The sequence below is a fragment of the Podarcis liolepis genome, assembly GCF_965112155.1.
Source record: "Podarcis liolepis genome assembly, chromosome: 2".
In the NCBI taxonomy this organism is placed as follows: Eukaryota; Metazoa; Chordata; class Lepidosauria; order Squamata; family Lacertidae; genus Podarcis; species Podarcis liolepis.
Window position 1 is genome coordinate 42,163,949 of NC_139555.1, and position 20,598 is coordinate 42,184,546.

At 43.0% G+C, this 20,598-nt stretch overlaps 1 protein-coding gene across 1 annotated transcript in view; it reads right to left on the bottom strand.

Annotated features, from left to right (window-relative positions):
* Positions 1-20,598, bottom strand: part of DNAH9 (dynein axonemal heavy chain 9) — a 183,189-nt gene that overhangs the window by 160,445 nt on the left and 2,146 nt on the right. The window contains exons 2-18 of the mRNA XM_083487398.1: positions 19,404-19,600; positions 18,550-18,708; positions 18,094-18,224; positions 17,432-17,643; positions 16,522-16,755; positions 13,521-13,688; positions 13,229-13,345; positions 11,767-11,917; positions 9,967-10,081; positions 7,586-7,654; positions 5,868-5,994; positions 3,541-3,796; positions 2,984-3,225; positions 2,292-2,427; positions 1,599-1,795; positions 1,076-1,500; positions 272-494 (exon numbers count right to left, since the gene is read on the bottom strand). Of these exons, the coding sequence (XP_083343524.1) occupies positions 272-494; positions 1,076-1,500; positions 1,599-1,795; positions 2,292-2,427; positions 2,984-3,225; positions 3,541-3,796; positions 5,868-5,994; positions 7,586-7,654; positions 9,967-10,081; positions 11,767-11,917; positions 13,229-13,345; positions 13,521-13,688; positions 16,522-16,755; positions 17,432-17,643; positions 18,094-18,224; positions 18,550-18,708; positions 19,404-19,600 (3,159 nt within the window). The remainder of the gene's footprint in view (positions 1-271; positions 495-1,075; positions 1,501-1,598; positions 1,796-2,291; positions 2,428-2,983; positions 3,226-3,540; positions 3,797-5,867; positions 5,995-7,585; positions 7,655-9,966; positions 10,082-11,766; positions 11,918-13,228; positions 13,346-13,520; positions 13,689-16,521; positions 16,756-17,431; positions 17,644-18,093; positions 18,225-18,549; positions 18,709-19,403; positions 19,601-20,598) is intronic.

Here is a 20,598-nt window from a genome sequence, read left to right on the forward strand (position 1 = left end):
TGCTGATCAGTTCCACCTCTTTATAGTTCCCCCAGTGCTGTAAGATTGAGTCTTCCCTGAAAATTTGCTTGGGTCATATAAATGAAAAATATGAAACTTTACATTATGGAATTAGACTAGCCCTCCCAACAGTTTCTATCAGAGTAATCTTCCTACATGTGCTGCATACCTAAAGAGCATGTGTTCTGAGGATAACTTTGCTCACAGATGAATGTAGTTCAGTTTTTAATCTGTCCACACATTTGCATATTAGCAGCATGTTTCCACCTACCTCCAGCTGCTTATAGACTTCCCCTGGCAATTCTTGCTCATAGATCTTCAGCAATTCAATTGTTTGTTTCAAGGGCTCAAACATCTCATCAGTGCTGGTCTGTCTATCTTTAACGGCCAATAGGTGGCCCATAACTTCCACCAAGCCCTCATAATCTCCACTCTCCACCGTTTTGCTCAAACCAATCTCGGCAACTTTTACGAACTCTTCAAGGTCAGCCAAACTAAAGGCAGTGAAAGAGAACATACATTGAAAACATGTTGAGGATTGTGAATATTAAGCAGCCCTACCACTTAAAAACAGGAGTGGAGAACCTGTGACCCGCCAAATGATGCTGGACTCCAACCTCCAGCGGCTACAGCCAACAAGGCCAATGGGTGAAGGATGATGGAAATTGTAACGCAGCAACACCTAGAAGGCTGCAGGTTTCCAACTCCCACCCACAATTTTTAAAATGGGGTTTAAAATGGCTAACTTTAATAACTTCAATGTTGTGTGGCCTTTCTTCTATCCTTAAACAGGAATCACACAAACCCTAAAGACTATTTACCGTATTTTTCGCTCCATTAGACGCACTTTTTTCCTCTTAAAAACTAAGGGGAAATGTCTGTGCGTCTTGTGGAGCGAATGTATGGTCCCTGGGGCTGGGGGACCCAGGCTTCTCCCGCCAGCGCCACAAGCTCTGCTCAGCACTCCCTTTAAATAATATTTTTTTTCTTGAATTGCCCCTCTAAAAACAAGGTGCGCCTTATGGTCAGGTGTGCGAAAAATACGGTAAGTGGTGCAACAGCGAAACAATGATACCTGTGAGTCACATGATCAATGAGATGCTGCTTGAACATAAAGCTCCACTTCTTAATTATCTTCAGAAGGGACACCTTGAAGGGGCGGGCATCAACTTTCATCCAGCTGTCAAATACAATGACTGGCTCCAGGCATCTCACTTCCTCATAGACCTTCTCGTAAGAATCTATCTGCTCTTTGAACTGCTGCAGTGTAGGGGGGCTCTCTGGGACGCCATCCTCAGCATGGGCCTCTATCTCCTCTGCAGTGAGGACATGGCTGTACAACAGGAACTGGCGCATGAATTCTTTCCTGTCATCCACATAGAGATATGAGTAGTGGTCAAAAGAGCTGCGGTAGTCACAACAAGTTGACATCATCTTCCGGATGCGATCCATTAGGATGTGGCGCATGTCAGCAAGTTCAGACATCTCCTCCATGTCATCCTGAAGAGAAAAGAAGTACAAAGCTGGGTTATTAAACAGGACTGAAAACAATCAACCAGATGCAAAAAAAAGGACAACAGCTGGCCAAGGTTAAAGACCTGATAATGGGAGAAAGTGCTGTGGTCTGCAAGCCTGGGAACCAGGGAAGACACTCGATATATATCATTGACAAGAGCCTCAACCAAATCATAAAAACCATCAGAGGCACCAGCATCCAAAGAAGGACGGAATATCATCTCTGGAACAGACAAATCCAGCTGCACTTTGAAGAGAGGAGCAAGGCCTGCCTTGGAATCTGTAAGACAGCATAAGAAGGTGGACTAAGTTTCAGACAGTTCTTACCAACCTCCCCAATGGAAATTACTAATGAATATATAGAAACAGACAGACACCAGCATAATAGCAATGATAGAAACATACTTTTTGGGTTGAATGCATTATTTTTGCCATCAGCAAAGTAAATTAATTTATTTGTGGCATTTCTAGTGAAAGATCCCAGGGTGAGAATACAACATCCTTAAAATGCAACAGTAAATAAATCAAGATGCAGAGGAAGGTCAGCAGCTTTTACAGGACAAATATCTTACTTGCTTTCAGTGATTGTATAATTGTGTCCAATCTCTCTCTCTCTCTCTCTCTCTCTCTCTCTCTCTCTCTCTCTCACACACACACACACACACACACACACACACATGACTTCTGCTACTCCCACATAATCCCAATAGCAACAGAACCACCCTCCTACCCTAGATAAATTGATAAGTAGCTTGCGTGAGCAAGGACAAGTTCACCTGTGTTTTCCAAAAGGTACTTCAGTGAACATTCAATGACATTAAAGAATCCATCAAGGACAATCTCATCCACATGCTCCAAATAAGCTTTCCAGATATCAGAAGTTGGATCTGCTGCAAATAGTCTCAAGTTTTCCTAAATATATAGAAGCCACAATCAAATGAAGGTGATCTCAACATTTCAGAATTAACAAAAGGTCAGACAGTCCCATCAGCTCTTTTGGCAGTAATAACCAGTCACTTGTATTTCTCCTGTTGTCTTACATCGTTCTAATATTCTCAGCCTATGTGCAGCTTACTAAGGCTACACAGACTTCACAGTTCAAAAGGCTATTACTATTTATAAATACTGGGAGAATATACCAGTTCTAGTGCCAACAGCTTGCTGGAACACACTACCTGCAACATCTGGAGAGGAATTCAACATAGCTGCACATATCGGGCATGCCTAAAACAGTCGCTGCCTGTACAGACTGAGCAACATGTTGAATGCAGATGTCAATGTACAGCAAGGTGATAGCAATTTAACAGTCTGACTTATTCATGCCCCTAGGGAAAATCAGACAGCCCCTTTGACATTAGCCATTCATGGCCAATTCTGTAATGATGGAAAATAAATAATTGCAGATAGCATTTCCTGGGAGAATCCCCATTATAATTTATGTCAAAAAACAACAACAAAAAAACTCAACCTTGATTAGTAAATGGATCTTATGCCCCGAATCTGTGATGAGTCGATAGTGTTTGTCCAGTCGTTCATGTCGACCATCTAAGTACAACAGAGATTCTTTCTTCCCATCTTTTCTTTCAAAAACTGGGAAGACCCAAGTTTTCATGATATTCTGAATTCCCTCAATGTTGTCCTTGGTTTTCTGGATTCTTTGCTCAAGATCTCGCACACTGTCAACTAGTCGTGAAACATGTTCCCAAAGCCCTTTCAATACCAATGGAGAGAAGGTCAACAAGCATTTAATTGACAACCCAGAAACAAACCAGATAATTTTAAAAGTGTATTGGTTACTGAATTGCCATAGAGAATCCAGGTAGCATTCCTACCATGAGTACACCTACAGGAAGAAGACTGCAATTTACAGCATTCAAACCAGAGTGAATCAGTAGGATTTGGGCCAAGAGATGGCCTAGATGAAGGAAGAGAAATCTGGGCCTCAAATTATTTTATTTATTTGCTTTTCTGTACACCTTCATCCCTGCCAGGTTCCACGGAACCTATTACAGAGGTACTTCTTACCTTCTGTTTTCCAGTTCAATGTTTCTTCTGCCTCTCTCAACTGACTATCAATCTCCTGCAGCTGGTCCTGTACAAGGGGGTATTCCACCTCCAGAACTGTGAGCAGGATTTTATTGTACCAGGTGACCATCAAGTCTAGGTTGGCTACCAGCTTCCGGAAGGACTCCTTGGAAGAAAAGATTTCTGCTGCTGCCTCTGGTATCTTCCCAGTCTGGCTTGGCCCAAGGTAACTCACTTCTCGCAAAACTGACACCAGCTGCAAAACATATTCACACAAACCTTTGGATTTCTTTTTTAAAGAGTCCTCTTTCTTCTTCTTCTTTATAGCACTGTTTCCTTGTCTAGAATTGCTCTAATCTCAAAACTGGAGGAAAGAAAAATTCCTGCTAGAAAACTGATGTTGATTAGAGACAATCTTGGCGCAGCTCTTAAAGCCAGTCTGTTCCTTTAACACCATACACCAGCATGAGAGTAAAACCGGGATGTCTTAGTTACTGGGACATGAAGGAAGGTTATGCTCTTCTAGATAAATTTATGGAGGATAAGTGAGGGTGCAACCATGCTCCTTCTGTTCGATCTCTCAATGGTTTCCTGTACCATTCAATAACCATCTGGACTTACTAAGTGGAATGGGTACCAGTGCCACTGTGTGGTAGTGACTCTGTTCCTATTTGAGGGATCATGTCCAGAAAGTAGCAATGGGAGTGTGCTCTTTGGACCCTTTCTGTTTTCACTATGGGGAGCCACAAGGCACTTTTTGTCCCAAATGCTACCCAACATCTGTAACGAAGACGAAAGGAGCAGTCAGTTGAAGTTTTGCAGCAAGCTGTCATCACTATACTGATGACATCCAGCTCTATTTCTCCATTGCATCTGATTAAAGGAGAGACTGTGCAAGTCCTGGACTTGGTGGTGGACTGGATGAGAGTCAGTAAACTGAGCTTGAATCCTGGAAAGATGGAGGCCTTGTGGGTGGGTGGTTAACTGTGACCGAAAGATAGGTCAACTGCCTGTCCTGGATCAGGCGGCCCCGCTGTCCGAAGAAACAGATACATTTTCAAGGGTACTCCTTGGCTCATCTCTCTCACTAGAGGCCCAAGCGACCTTTCTGGCAAAGTATGTGTGTGTTTTTAGCAGCTCCAGCTAGTGCACCAGCCACTGGCGGAGGAAGGAGGTGCGGGGGGGGTGCAGTTCGCCCCAGGTGTCATCCCTGAAGAGGGGTGACATCGCCATGCTGCCCCCATGGGATGCTTGCCCTGCCCCCAGGTGCACAGCATGTGTGCCGCTCCAGGTGCTGGAGCAGCTAGGTCCGCCTCTGGCACCAGCTACAATCATTCCTAGACCATGACAACCTGACCACAGTGGTCCAAGCACTGGTAACCTGAAGGCTTATTTACTGTAACACACTTTAGGTGGGGCTGCCCTTGTATCTGCTCTGGAAACTTCAACCACTGCAGAATGGCATGGTCAGACAGCTCACAGAAGCAGAATACAGGCAACACATTATTCCACTGCTGAGAGAGATGCACTAGCTGCCAATTCCAGGTTCAAGGTTCTGTTCTTCCTGTTGTTTTGCCAATTCATTCTTACTGCTTTTCAAAAAAATCAAACAAACAAATGAATATAAAATTAATTCAAATTTAAAGGTTGACTTCCCGCCCCCCTTCCATGATGTTTCTCTTCCCTCCCTTACTCGCTGCTCAGTATAACATACTTTTCCTTATTCCATTTCAATACTTAAAATATTTTAGTATTTTATCATTAATTCCTTTCCCCTTTCTTTGTTGAGTCACAAAGCCTTAAACAACTTGGGCTACCTGACTCCTTATGCCAGGCATAGGCAAACTCAGCCCTCCAGATGTTTCATGACTACAACTCCCATCATCCCTCACCACTGGTCCTGTTAGCTAGGGATGATGGGAGTTGTAGTCCCAAAACATCTGAAGGGCTGAGTTTGCCTATGCCTGCCTTACGCTCTACCTTGATCACTGAGATTCTCTGACAGGGCACTTGTGGTTCCAGGTGCCCCTGAGGTTTGGTTGGTCTCCACTAGGAATCAAGCCTTTTGTGAGGCAGGCCCTGCCATGTGGTATTTCCTTCCAGCAGAAGATAAGCAGATTGTCCCTGCCTTCTTTCAGATGTCTTTTGAAAACTATTGTTTAGATAGGCCTTTGAAATATTATTTTTTCTCATTTTAACCAATCCATTTTTATTGATGTTTTACCAATTTTTCAATAATGTTTTTATGGATGCTTTTTGCCCATTTTATATAAGCACAGGTTATAAATGAAGAAGTAAGTAAGCAATAAAACGCTCTCACATCTTACCTGAGGGTCAAAATTTACAGCAATCAGCTTACTTTCCGAATACCTTCGGATGATCGGTCGAGTGAGGTTATACTGCGATTTTTCAGACACAGTTTGGAACCACTCCTTATAAAGTTTCTCTTGGTATCTGCCATAAGACCACAACCACCATGTCAGGCTCTGTAAACTGTTAGGTGGCTGTCTGAACCCTTTTTGCTGGAACAGATTTCCTAGCTATGCTGCAAGCAAAGCTGTGGAAAGGAAATTGCAGGTGCCAAACGCAGCACAAGATGGGAGTTCCTGCAGTCGTGTCCCTTATCCTTCAGGAGATGGCTAAAATAACATCTCCAACCCTGAAGAATCTATAAAAGGGGAGGCGGCCTTTCAGGTAATCTTGTTCAGGGTTTTATGTGTTAACCAGAAGGCACTGAACATGGCCTGGTAGGCGATCAGTAGCCAATGCAGTTCCCTAGGCAAAAGTATAGATGTGTGCTGTACTCAACAACCTTGCCACAGCCTTCTGCACCAGTCCCAAAGGAAGCCCCATACACAATACATTACTGTAGTCCAATCTTGAGATTACCAATGCCTTAATTGCAATGGCCAAATTATCCCTGTCCAGGAATGGGCATAGTCATAGTTCGCCACGGCATTCACCTGAGCATCCAGTGACAAAGCTGGATCTAGCCGTATGCCTGAACTATGCAGCTGTTTCTTCAGAGGCAATGCAACCCCATCCCAAACTTATGAACTTCCCAACTCCTAGAACTCAGAATCACAGACACACACACAAATGCTATACGGTTAAGCTGTGGATTTTAAGGTATTTGAAACTAACTTCCTTTACTTACTAGATATGCCCAGTCCTGAGTTAGTGCAGCTCCTATGTACACCCAAGAAGCATAAATGTGCAGGTATATAATGGAATGGCTCAGCACTAACTGTACAGTAAACAGAACTCAAATGTGGGAGCTTTGATAACTAGATAAAGTGAAGATCAAATCGCAGTGTTTCATCTGTTTGTGCAATCAAGTAGGCAGCATTTTGGGAAAAGGCACACTGCCACAGCTCTCCCTAGCCTCCAAGAAAGAACAAGGCTTCAGAATTTTATTACTGTGCTAACATAAAGTAATTCCAAAATATGAAACTCAGGCAGCACAACCAAGGGAGAGGAACAAATTTAAACTAAATTAATATACCGTATTGTGTGGCGGCGCTTCTCCCCAGCACCAGCCTCCAAACCAGGTCGGGGAACAGCGGGATGGCGGCACTGCGCCTCCCCGCTGTCCCCCGAGCTTGTGGGGCTGGCTGATGTCTGCCCGAAGTGCGGGGTGCTCTGTTTCAGCACGCCCCGTGCTCCGTGCAGCAGGCTGCTATCCACAAGGCTGCCTGAATCCATCAAAGCTATAAAGCATGGGTAGGCAAACTAAGGCTCGGGGGACGGATCCAGCCCAATTGCCTTCTAAATCCAGCCTGCGGATCCAGCCTGCAGACGTTCCGGGAATCAGTGTGTTTTTACATGAGTAGAATGTGTCCTTTTATTTAAAATGCATCTCTGGGTAATTTGTGGGGCATAGGAATTCGTTCTTCTTTTTTCCCCAAAATATAGTCCGGCCCCCCACAAGGTGTAAGGGACAGTGGGCCAGCCCCCTGCTGAAAGTTTGCTGACCCCTACTATAAAGCATGCCTTAATAAGGACTAATATATTCTCAAATCATGTCCTAAACAAACAGACCTACTTTTCTAGCATCTCCATCAGATCTTCATACTTTTGCACCATTCTTTTGCCTTCAGGAGAGTCCAGGCAACTGCCAAAAAGAAACATCAAAATAAATATTAGGACTATGTGGTGTAATATGTTGGTTTCTGTGTGTTGCCACTGTGCAGTGCTTGGAGTCACAAGGCTTTGTTTTCCATTCCAGAGATTCCAGACTGTTGGAAGTCTCACGGAAGACAGGAGACGGATGTGATGTTACTGGTTTCCTGTTCCTTTGTTTCAGTTGCTCTCTGCTTTCACAGAGAGAGCATGTCTATTTCTTTTCTGTCTAGTTAGAAATAAAACACTCTTTGCAATGTAGCTCATATTTCTCGGCTCCTTCCTTACTGCTGGAAACTCTGTGTAATGGGGAAACGTGTCTGGAGCCTCATCAAAGGCTCAGGTCGTTACCGTAATCATCGTTGGAGGACTCGACCACAGGAGTCGCTTGGTCGAACGCAAGGTCCAACATAATAGACATTATATGCATGTCAGTATTACTTTCTCTTGTTTTTAAGTAGCTTTTTAAAAAGTGCATATCACATTCTAGTCTGAAAGCCCTGAAACGCCTAATTTACATATACCTTTCCTTTCAAATATTTTTTCTGTCTGACCTCTCAATTTTTCTCCTGTTTCTCAAAGCACAGCTTCCTTTCTCTGTAATTCACAGAGACCTGAATAGCAGTCCTCATTTTCATTCATTGTCTGCTTTTAAAGACCATGTTTGTTTGGAGCCATCTTTCACCAAAAACTGGCTCCCTCAGCAACTAACAATTGAATTGACCTGAACCTATAAGTGATCAGGTTTGTGTATGTATACTTAGATGCCAAACATCACAGGACATGAACACAGGTGTAGACTTACTATATGTTAGCTGAAATAGGCTGGTCCTCCCATATGGGAAGAAGAGAAGAGAAAGTACAAGGAAATGCCAAAAATAGAAAATAGTTTTCTCACAACCAGCCAACCAGCTATTTCAAAGCATATAAAATCCTGTTCTCACCGTTACTTCATCCAAGCATCTTGGATGGAAGTCAATATTCTATGAAGGCGATTGTTCTGTCTGTGCAAGTATTTCAGCTTGCCAGATGGAACAATCCCCCCTCTCCCCTATGCTGTTGTGGGGGTGCTCCCAACACCTTCAGGGCCAGTTTCAGGGGTCACGCATGGGGCAAGAGAGGGGGCAAACTCTCCATTGAGCAAGTACAAGTCCTTCCACTGGCAGGGCTTATTAGGTGAACTCTGCTTGCTTTGGCTCCAGGACTAGTTGTAACATTTCATCTCATGTCAGCTTCCTTGTTTCTGCCTCTTCCATTCTGGTTCCATTCACCAACCAGAGCAGACCACAGACTAATCTAAAGGGGCTTATAGATGGATCAGGACTAGCCTTAACCACCAGTATTTGAATGATAGTACCTGGAAATTCAAAATATGCTGCACTTAATTCCTTAGGCAGGATATACGCATACACACACACACACACACACACACACACACACACCTTTTATTCCATTTATTCTTCCTTCTATCCTGCCTGCTTTATCAGCTGAATTTTTACCAGTGGACTCTTTGCAAAACAGTGGTACTGCACGATTCTTCCTACTGTGACCTCTGACTGTGCACTGGGCATCTATTCTTTACACTCTGTCCATGGTATCCTAGACCTAGTTCTGCTTAGCAAGATTAGATTGTCCTTTAGGAATTATGTAAGGTTTTATCTAAATGCAAAAGCTCTGCAAGCTACCGCTTTGCCTGCCTTATGAAAGCTAAAGATATCCCAGTTCATCCCTAGAAACCACTGTGCAATGTCTTCCTCAGACTTTTGACTCTCTCGACAATCCATTGTCTATGAAAAGCCTGCTTGCATCTTACACAGCCTTGCTAGGATTACTGATGTCAAAACATAAAATTAGGACAAGCCAAGAAACAATTTTCAAGCTTAGCTTGTGATGTTAAGGCCATGGAGACAACCTTCTCAATTTTCCTTTAAGCCCCAACATCTCTGTAGTACAGAAAACAAGGCAGCCCACTGATTCATAGGAGCCAATGAAAAAAATAAAATGCTTATATCAGTGGTAGAGAACTACCGACTGGCCAAATCCTTACCTTCTTACACCCCCACAGGCCAAGTTTGACACATGGGTCAATATCACAATGGCATCAGCTGATTATTGGTACTTGTGACGGAGCTTTGCAGGCACCGGTGACTAGCAGGGCCTACAAAGCCCCTTTTGTCCAAGTCCCACCTTTACCTGCCCCACAGCTGACATCATGTATGACATCGGGTGTACAGAAGGTAGGCATAGATTATCTGAAGATCAGAGGTTCCCCACCCCTGTCTTAAATGAAATAAAGATACTCACAGCTGGGTGACATGCCTGAAATTACTAAATGGGATCTGGATCCTGTCTTTTAATTCCTGGGCCCAGCGAATTCCTCCAGCAACCAATGGCATATTCCTGTGCACTGTAGGATAACCTGAGAAAAACAAATTCATCCTGAAGTGAGAAGCATGAACCAGTGTACTGCATGGACCCAGCAACAGAGATTCTCTGATGTAAAACAGCCAACCAAAAAATATGCAAAATACCCCTCCTGGGTTGTACTAGGTCAGCCTGCAAGCAACTCAATTTTTAAATGCTCTCACACAGAGTGGGAGAGGGGAAACTTCTCTGCACAAAGAAAGCCTACTAGAAAGAAGGGTTTTAGCCTCCCAACATGCTACATTTTTGCATGCAATGGTTTTTTTCTTCCTATGGGCTTGGAAGAGAACAGTCTCCAGCACAAACCATCTCTAGCAGCTCAGCTCCTTCACATTCTGCTCAGGACTCAAGCACAGAGAAAAAGGTTAATAAGAATTCAAATCTCTTTTCCACTCCATGTGCAGAAGCTTCAATAGAGGTGGACAGTCACATGACATAAGAAGAATCTGCTAGATCAGGCCAATGAACCATCTAGACCAGTATCCTGTTCTCACACTGGTCAGCCAGGTGCCTGTGGAGAGCATTCAAGTAGGACCTGAGTGCAGCAATGCTCTGTCCACTTGTGATTCCCAGAAACTCAAAGGCATACTGCCTCTGGCAGTGGAGGTGGAACACAGCCATTGTGGCAAGTAGCCACTGATATGGTGTTATCATCCATGAATTTGTTGAATAGTCTTATAAATCCATTCAAGGTGGTGGTCATCACTTCCTCCTGCAGGAGGAATTTCCATTGTCTATTTACGCACTGTGTGAAGAAGTATGTTGACTAGCAGAGAGCAATTGGGCCAGTATCCCAAAAAAGCATTTGTGATAGATAATATGGCGGCCCCTTCTCAGGTCCGGTGTCTGTTTCTGCCTCTCTGACAGGACTGAATGACACATCAACCATGAGGCTTTAAAGCAGGGGTCAGCAAACTTTTTCAGCAGGGAGCCGGTCCACTGTCCCTCAGACCTTGTGGGGGGCCGGACTATTATGGGGGGGGGGATGATGCAAGAGCACCACGAGCCCTGGTGGCTGCTTACCTGTGTCTTGTGAGTGGCAGGGGCTGGCGGCGGGACGATGAGCGGCGCGCGAAAAGGCTCCAGAGAGGGGCTGCTTAAAATGGCAGCCGCTTGAGCGCTGCTGCTGCTGCTGGCATCAACAAAGCCCAGCCCACTTCCTCCTCTAGGCAGGGCAGGGAGAAGCCAGGAGGGAGGGAGGGAGGAGGCACTGCCGCTGCCATGTGAGGGAGAGGGAGGGAGAAAGAACGTGCGTGCTGGCAATCCATGTGGCGATTCCCGGACCGTCCGCAAGCCGGATCCAGAAGGCAATTGAGCCTGATCCGGCCCGCGGACCTTAGTTTGCCGACCCATGCTTTAAGGTTTATTATTGTAGAGACAAGGGGGCACAGGAAGCTTTCCTTTCTCAAGTTCTGGAAAGGCTTGTAGGTATTGTAACGAAATGACCTAATATGCTGTAATTTGCACAGCGATCTTGCTTTAATTTATTTATTTATTTATTACATTTTTAAAAAATATAAAGAAGTCCATCCTACTTAAACAAAGATTTGCAATATTAATTATTGCAATTATGCAATATTAATTATTGCAATTATGCTTAAAATAATTGTGCACTTCCTTGCTTTCTAAAGGCATCTTGTTAACTGAGCATAAAGCCATTCTGAAGTTGCTAACAAATACCTAGTTCCAACTCCTCCTGAATATGTTTCAGGTAGATCAGTTTAGCATCGTCCAGGTCTCTGTCGAACATTGTGATGAGAAGATGATATTTAGCATAGGCATCAGCTGCTATCAATGGCCGTTCCAATAGACTCCCAAATATGTCTATCAGCTACCATACAGAAAGAAATGGGAAATATCTGTGATTCTGTGTACATGCCCTCGGTCCAAACAAGACCAGCAACCCTTTTCCAACACCCACATATTTCTTCAATGACCCACCTAGTTACTGCAGTTCACCAATCTATCTGATAAATGTATGAAACAGGTTTTAATCATAAGCCATGTTTGATATCAGTTACACATTGTAACGGTTGAAATCAGTTGATAGAATGATTCCAATGATGTATTTCCCATCCCCAAAAGACAGGACTAGGTTCATTCATTATTTCCCCCACCCCACATTTTTTTTTTTTTGCAACAAATACATCCCTTCACTACAATCATTACCAAAGACTGCTTCCGCCTCCCATCTCCCTATGTTTTTATTGTTCTTTTCCTTTCTAACTAAATGTTCTGCATCTCCCACTTCACCCAGCTTTAACTAGTCCGTCCTAACTCTCCGACCTCTTGCTGGTAAGCAGCAAATGAATGCTACTAGCCCTTCCTTGAATAGTGCAGGAACAAGGATGGGGAAGTGAGGGAGGCAACTCCTGCTCTCTGAGATCTAGCAATTTGAGGTTTTAACCTATCTGGTAAATTTCCTTCACCAGATAAAACTGTGGCCACAAATCATTTTATCACAACTTGGAACTAATAAATCCAGGCTAAAAGGTGGCTTCAGGCCTCCAAATCAATGTGGCTCTCCCTCCCTTTGCAAGGGATCCTTTGGAGCAGCATCTAGAACCAAAAAAAACGAGCCAGCACTGTGTGTTTAGCGAATGCAGATAAGGTAAAGGTAAAGGACCCCTGGACGGCTAAGTCCAGTCAAAGGCGACTATAGGGTTGTGGCACTCATCTCTCTTCAGGCCAAGGAAGCCGGCGTTTGTCCACAGACAGCTTTCCGGGTCATCTGGCCAGCATGACTAAACCGCTTCTGGCGCAACGGAACACCGTGACAGAAGCCAGAGCGCACGGAAACATAGAAAATACATGCAACTTTTTACATGGCCATATATTATTTGTTGGATTTTTCCTTTTTATTATTATTAAAGTAAAATTGTTTGGTTTTATAATCTCTCTCTGAATGCTCAGCAGCTGCAATTTGAACCCATGGAGCTCTACAGCTCTGAAGGTCACCAACTGAAAAGCCTATTCACATGATTAATGGAATGCAACTAACATCTTAAAAGTGGTAGGAAGATATAAAATACCATTAACTGGCAACTCTTCAAGGCATTTGTAAGAAAAGAAAAGCTTTGTGTATAGAAAAATAGGGCACATTCACTACACACTGCATTGTCCTAATACAACAAATACAAACCTTGAATGCGTGCTCTATGCTAGCTGCATCATCGAAAGCCTGGGCAAAAGCATTCCCTAGCCTCCGATCCATATCTTTCACTTTGTCCTTGAAGTCATACACATCATCTTCAAATTCCTAACAGAAGCAAACAACAACCCAATGAATTCATGTCACAGTTGATGCAGCAGTTTCTGGAAACAACTCTCCCCAAATACCAGACTCTTCAGTGTTAAGCTCGTAACATCCTCTTTTGGTATAAACGTTCAGCGTGAACATAAGATGAGTTATTATGGAATCCAGAACCACCTACCATGTTGGCCACATCCAAGCAGTCATATGTACGATCGGAAAACACTTTATAAGCCTCTTGGAACTCTTCATACATGCTCAGGACTTGCTGGCTCAGAGATTTCCCTCTTATGCCACTGAATTCGAGCTTCTCCAGTTTCTCTATGTCCAACGCAGTCACCAGAAGGTCCTACAAATTGGGATAATTAACAGTTATTACCCACAACAGATTATGGCACTGCTTCCCAACAAGTGGACTAGGCCAGGCTAGACCCATGACTGCCTCACGCTGGTGCCTGAGACAAAGAGAAGATATAGTTTAATTTTCATACTGTTATAGGTCAACCCTAGCCATACCACCTTCATTATCATCCCTAAACTTAAGACATATATAACTTACATATGCATATTTTTAAATAGTTAAGTGACCAAGACTGTTGTTGAGTTAGTGCTGGTGTGGGGCAGGCGGGGGCATTAAACTCAATGAAATACAAATCGCTAACATCTCTGTTTGCCTTTCTCTCATTAGATCGGCTCCTACCTAGGCTACAATCATTTAGATTACTTCCTAGCAAGACTTATTGGGAAATATCAATATGGCTTTAAAGAGGCATTGATTATTGCTGTGCTTTCTGCAAGGTTAATTAAAGGGGTGTATAAAAATGCAGCAGGCCTCCCCTCCAATCAATACTACTTTGCATTCAACTGAGATTCTGTGCTTTAAGACAAGAAGAGACCAAAAAAAAAAATCTAATTGAAGCCATTTTTCAAGGGAACTGGAGCATGTGTCAGCCGCCTATATTATGCTTCTGAAGTCTTTCAGTTTGGGGTAGGAAAGGAATGAAAAACTCGCTTTTATTGCAGCCAACCAAAAATCTTCTTAACCTGTGAAATCCCGTGGTGTTTGAAACTAATGGAAAATCTGACAAGTGGAAAACAAATTGCAGCCAAAATGCTTATATACAAAAGTTGTATAATCTGAGGAAATTGTGAGCCAGGAATTCTTCTTTACATTTTACAGGGAGATTCAGGAGCCCGTGTAAAGCCAAAGAGATATAGAATACCCCACAAATACCACATCTGTCAGCAACAGGTCAGCATTGGGCTTTCTGTCACATTTCACATGTGCTGATTCAGTGCATCATATCCCTGCATGTCTCACACAATTGTGCTAACCTCTAGCAGTCTACATGGCTGACCAACTAAATTGGGGTGGGTGGGGAATGAGTGCTGGTTTAGCATCAGATTATATGCAATTTGACAAGGCTTCCCCGTGTAATGTACAGCACATTGACTTCTCAGATCTGATGGGCAGCAGATCAGCATTTGCTTCTTTTGAAACTATATTGTCCAGCATATATTTCACTCTTCTTAACAGCTGACAATGTTGAGACCTACTGTAGTGGTTTGGAGTTACTCGTGCGTAAACTGTCCCCTTTTGGAGCTTGGCTGCCTGGGTTAAACCGTCCTGACTGCACAGCCCATCTCAGCGTGGCTGCCTCAGTCGCTAGCAGAATCTGTCTGTGGGCGTTTCTTAAACCTTTGCCAGCATAAGAGTTGTTTGACTCCCAATCGTCTCCGCCTCTCATTGCGCGGGAGTCTCCTGCGCAAGGAGGGCGTGGGTAGTGGAGGACCAGGGCTCTCCTCACTGACTTCCAAGGAAGAATCCCGGAGCCCTTCCACCTCTTCTCCCATTTGCTCTCCTGGATCTTTGGTGATACGCTGATTTCCTTCCCCCTCCATCAAGCTGTGTCTCCCCCTAGTGCTTGTACCTTCCCCTGCAGAATCGGAGAGCCTCTCCTTCGCCTGTTGCTCTGATGTCAGTTTCCTGACACCTACAGAAACGTTCTCTTGTTCTAAAACCACGCAAACGGAACATTGTGCTTTATTCAGACTTGGATAAGCAAAAGTCTGCTCATGCAATGGGGGTTTCTTGACCTCTCATTGTGCCAACGCTTCCCTCAAAAAAAGTCAGAGGACTCTAAATAAAGGTTTGGGATGGGGGCATGGGAGGGCAAGAAGAAAGTGGTGAAAATGAGCAGAAGGACTTCTGTTGAACATCTCTAGATCTAACTGTTATATCCTAACTGTCCTTATGCCATAAATGTCATGGGCTACATACCACTATTGTCTCTCCACACCCAATTCTCCATACCCTGGAAATGTCTGTTTTGTACACATATATAAATATCAGAGTTAAATACAATTATTTAGGAAGTTGGCGCATGACTACTGCAAAAAAAAAAAAAATTTGGTTGGGGGAGGTCTTAATACCTGAGAAAGGAAAGTGGCAATTTCCATGTTATATTTGAAAAAAGAGAATCTGAGCCTGAGAAATTGGGTCATGCCTAAAAAAACAAACAGCCAGGGTAAAAGCTGTCGAACAAGATGCCATTGTAAGAACAAAGCAGATTCTGATTAAGTGTGGGAGGCGTGCCCTATAAATACACACAGCATTGGGCTGCTCTGGGGATCATTTAATCTGTATCTAGCCCCAGCCTTAAAGGATGAGGAAGAAGATAACAAAAAGGTAACTTGAAGGGTGAGGAAGCCTATGCATCAAGAGCATCGCCATCAGCTCTTGCTCAGAAATCCTGACAGCTTTTGCAGATCTCCTGTGGCAGAAATCTGCATTGGTGAGGCAAATGCCTGAGAATTCAGGAACTCCTTGGGTGAAAAATTCAACCACATATTAAACAGTAGTATTGTTTATTTACCACATTTGTGTCCCACCTTTCTTCAAAGGAGCTCGGGGTAGCCTATATAAGGTTTATCCCGTTTACAACCCTGCAATACAGAAAAGGCTGAAAAGCAATGGCTTGATCAATCATGCCTGCAAGCTCCATGACTGAATGGGGTGTTGAACCCATGTCTTCCCAAGCTAAATTCCCTAGACACCAGGAATCCTGACCCCCTGGAAGCAAAGAGTCAAGGGAGGGAGACGAGTTACAGTAAATTATTTCTGACACTATATAAATTGTTCTCTATATACATCAACATTTGTAATATTCCATGGTACTTACATTTACCATGTGGAGCCTCTCTAGAAAATTATCCAGTCGTGCAAAAACCATTATAGAAGGGAAATCCCACTCCTTTGCCTCTAGGCCTGGCTGAAAGTAAGTGCTGAGATTGTCTCTTCTTTCCTCAAAGGTCTGCTTGAAATAGTTGAAAATATCAAAAGTTGTCTGCACTTTGCCTAGACTTTCTTCAGTTTCCGCTTTAAGCAGATCTTCTGCATTGAGGTAAGTCCTAGCCTAGGTAGACAGAGAAGAGCAACAAATCTTGTCATTTCAGTGGTATGGTTTGCTTGTTTTTTAAAAAAGGAAGAGAAAATGAAACAGGCACAGAAAGACAGAGTATTCAACATAAGAGGCCTAATCCTAACTTAAATTGGTCATTTGGAAAACTGACAATGGTTCATCGGGATTGGTACGCAACCCAATGGAAGGAGGCACAACTGTCCACATATCTGTCAATGGGAAGAGTAAGGGACATGTGCCTCTTTTATAACATTTCCTACAAAAGCAAAACACTGCCAAAGCGTCTTCTAAAGAAAAGGCAGCATTCTCTGAGATTTTCAGAGAAACAGGGCATCTCTCTGGATTTCCATTTTGCTGCCCCACTTTAAAAGGCTCCATGCATATCCAGGGCAGTTTAACATGAGGTCCTCTCATCATGCCACAGTACTCCTCACTGTCAAGGCACTTCTCCTCTCACTTACCACTGCACTGGAATGACAACTGTGGGAGGTACACATGCCCACTGAGGGCAACCGAAACCCAAGGGCTGAAGCTTTACAGTGACAAAGTGAGTGCTGCAACCTGTAGACCCCAAAGCATTATTGGAGCCCTCATACTGTGTCTGCGTGGAACAGCAGTATATTATTTTCTCCATTTTGCAGGGGGTGAGAAGAACCACTACATGGCCTACCTGCTGAATGAGGAGACTGCAGGTTTCCTGAAGCAGCACAATTATCCTTGCAGGTGTGCTGTAATATTTGGACGTGGCCCAGATTAAGCACACCACATGAAGCACTCGGTTTAGTAACGGCTTCAGCTCGTTGAATTCCACATTTTCTATTTCCTCTAGAGGGCGCTCTAGGGGCTTTAGGTGCACATTTATATCGTGGGCCTCAACCAGGGCTGTGATTTTGAAAGAAAAAGAAGTTTCACACAAGAGAAGTTAGGGAAAGATGCCGTACATTACTCAGGAGATCTTAAATACACTTCTGTGGAAACAATTTTGGTTTAATTCAACTGGGCTTATGTATATTTCTGAATTACAGTGCACATTAAACTTATTTTACACACCACAGAGCAAAAACTGAAAATTAAAAGTATGACACAGGAAAACCCTAAAGAATACAACAACACATAAGACAAAATATGCCGCAGCTCCCTCCTTCTGGGACATTTCTGCCGTTCTTCAAAGTCCTTCAAAAGCTCTAAACAACCTTATAAAATGACTGAACCTTTACCCTGTCACATCCGCTATTTCGACAAGAACTGAAGAAGCTGATCTCCACATAGGCCAACCAGGAGAGGTTAGTGATCTGTGAATAAACACTATAGCACAAATTTTCAAAATCTCACCTGCTTCTACATCTCTGAAAATGGACCTGAATGCTGGAAAGTAGGTGCTCTGCACTCTGTCAAGAAGCTCCATCATGGTCAAAACCCTTCTGGCTTTCAGCTGGCTGTAAATGCACTGCAGATCTTCAAATCTACAAGAAACACAAAATGGTAAGGCACTGAGCAAAGACACATTTCATGTCAAATATCCAGGCAACATACTCCCCCTTACAGCAAATCCAGGTTATGCATTTGCCAGTTTTTAAGATATTCCTAGGCAAAACAGTTTCCAGGGCGGAAATTTTTTTATTGTGCTAATCAGAAAGTTAACAGTTGTACAAGTGACGTCAACAGCAGTGGGGGTTTCCACATCAACTAGAGTCGAGTTCAAACCAAAGTTCTGCAATTGCGCACTTACAGAAGCAGCTCTCGCTACTCTGCTTACATCTTCAATGCAGAATGAAGCTATAAACGTACCTGCTTTTCCAAAAATCCAGCTCCACCTTTGGACTTGGATCTTGGCCTTGCAAAAGTGGTTCTGAAGACTCTCTCTTTAGAACTCCCTGGATCTGGTGTGTCCATTCAATAACAGCTGATTCAATTGCATGGACAATAGATTTATCCACGAGTTCAGTGCTACAGAAAGCAAACATATCAACATATTAGTTTTACCTCCCATCTGACAGTGGTAGATAAAAAGGCAGATCTAAAAAACAAAAACAACATGAAATTCTATCTTGCAATGAAGCAATAGGATGCTTATCACGGTATAATCTATGGTTCACTTTACTGACCCACATTATTTCTATTCCTGATGTGCCATACATTTCCACACTTCTTTCTATTACAGTAACTACACAGTGTGAAAACCTTTACATAAAGCACCTCCGTACAATTGATTCAGACCACATTATTACCAGCAATAACTATCAAAGCCTTAATATGGAATGGTGGAGATATATATTACAGTGCTTTGAACAAAAGATCAAGCAAAAATGACAGATACTAAAGTTTTAGTAAGAGACTAGCTAGCACCTGGTATACTGGCAAGGAAAACACACAATCATAATGTCCAAAATTGCACTGAAGACAAACATCATTTACCAAAAAAGAAGTTCATTCTAACTAGTAAAAACAACTACCCAACACAAAACACAAAACAAAACACCATGGTTTAAATTGGGGGTTGAGGGGGAGGCTATGCTAAGTTACAGCAGAAAGACCAGTTGTTAATGAAAACTCAGTTTTTGCTTAGAATAAAAGCAATACTGCAGTCACAGAGTACATTAAAAATGACCATTCATGTCAATAACTACAATATTGCTACTTACGTTTTCTCATTGTCAGAATCTATATATGGGTCTCTTTCAGGGTCAGCAGGGAGCGGCAGCAAAGTCTTGCCTTTAATTTGTCCAACAACTACAAAAACACTACTTTTCAGATTGCAGATGTGGTGGACGATATCCTGTGACACCACATGGGGCCAGTTGGGATGGTTTTTCTGGTTCCCCAAGAGTGGCACCACTACCTAGAAGATTAGGTTGAGAAAGAGAAAACTTCAGAGCGCCTGGTTTGCCAGGTTACATCAATCAACAAGACTTAAAAGTTTTACTTGTAAGTTTTATAAGTCCCATATTAATTCCCAAATCCTTGAGAGATGGTTGCTCTGATGTTCCCTGAACTAAAGAAAAAGAGTCAATTTGGAGAGCCTAGAAATCACTTCAAAACTCTGGCGCTCAGATCATCACTGTGAGTCATTGTAAGGAAAGAGGTCTGGTGAGCAAATAAGGCACTTATCCATAAAGAACAGGAAGCTAGGAGTCCATCTACTTTCATTTAATTTGTTTCCAGCATCTCTCACCTCTTTTCTTTATTCAAGGTCAATTTCTTTAAGGTAACAGGAGCTGTAACTATGTTTTTACAAATAACCTAACAAAACACACACAAAACGATGTTGAGAAGCAGGTATGTCATTCCTACAAAGGACTCCCAAGGCATGCTACCAACCTGTTGCAAATATACATAAAGGGATCGATTTTTTTATTTTAAAAATGGCTGAATTTTTCAGACTGCCATTTGTTTCTATCGTTCCAGTGGCAGATGAACAAACTCTTTGTACACTTACAGACATGAGAATCTGTCTTGCACCAAGTCAGACCACACTGGCACATCTATGCCCAGTTACTCAGACTAGTAGTAGTTCTCCAGGCCCAGGGAGAAGCTGTTCCCATTACCTGGTAACAGAGATCATTTAACTGGAGGTTCTAGGGATCCATGCCTAGTTACGGCCTCTCCCTTTCACAAACAAATTTGGATGGGTGCCATGTCTTCATTTTGCATTTCCTCATTTTGTGGGTTAGGGTTTTGCATTCTTGTTCCTCAGCAACTTTCTGAATAAAAGTGGATCACCTCCTAAGTGTAGGCTAGGTTTATTGTTATTATTTCATTACTATTGTACTGTCAGTCACCACATTACTGCCATCAATAAAGGCAGCTCTTTCCAAAGGTAAACACACCATGTTTATC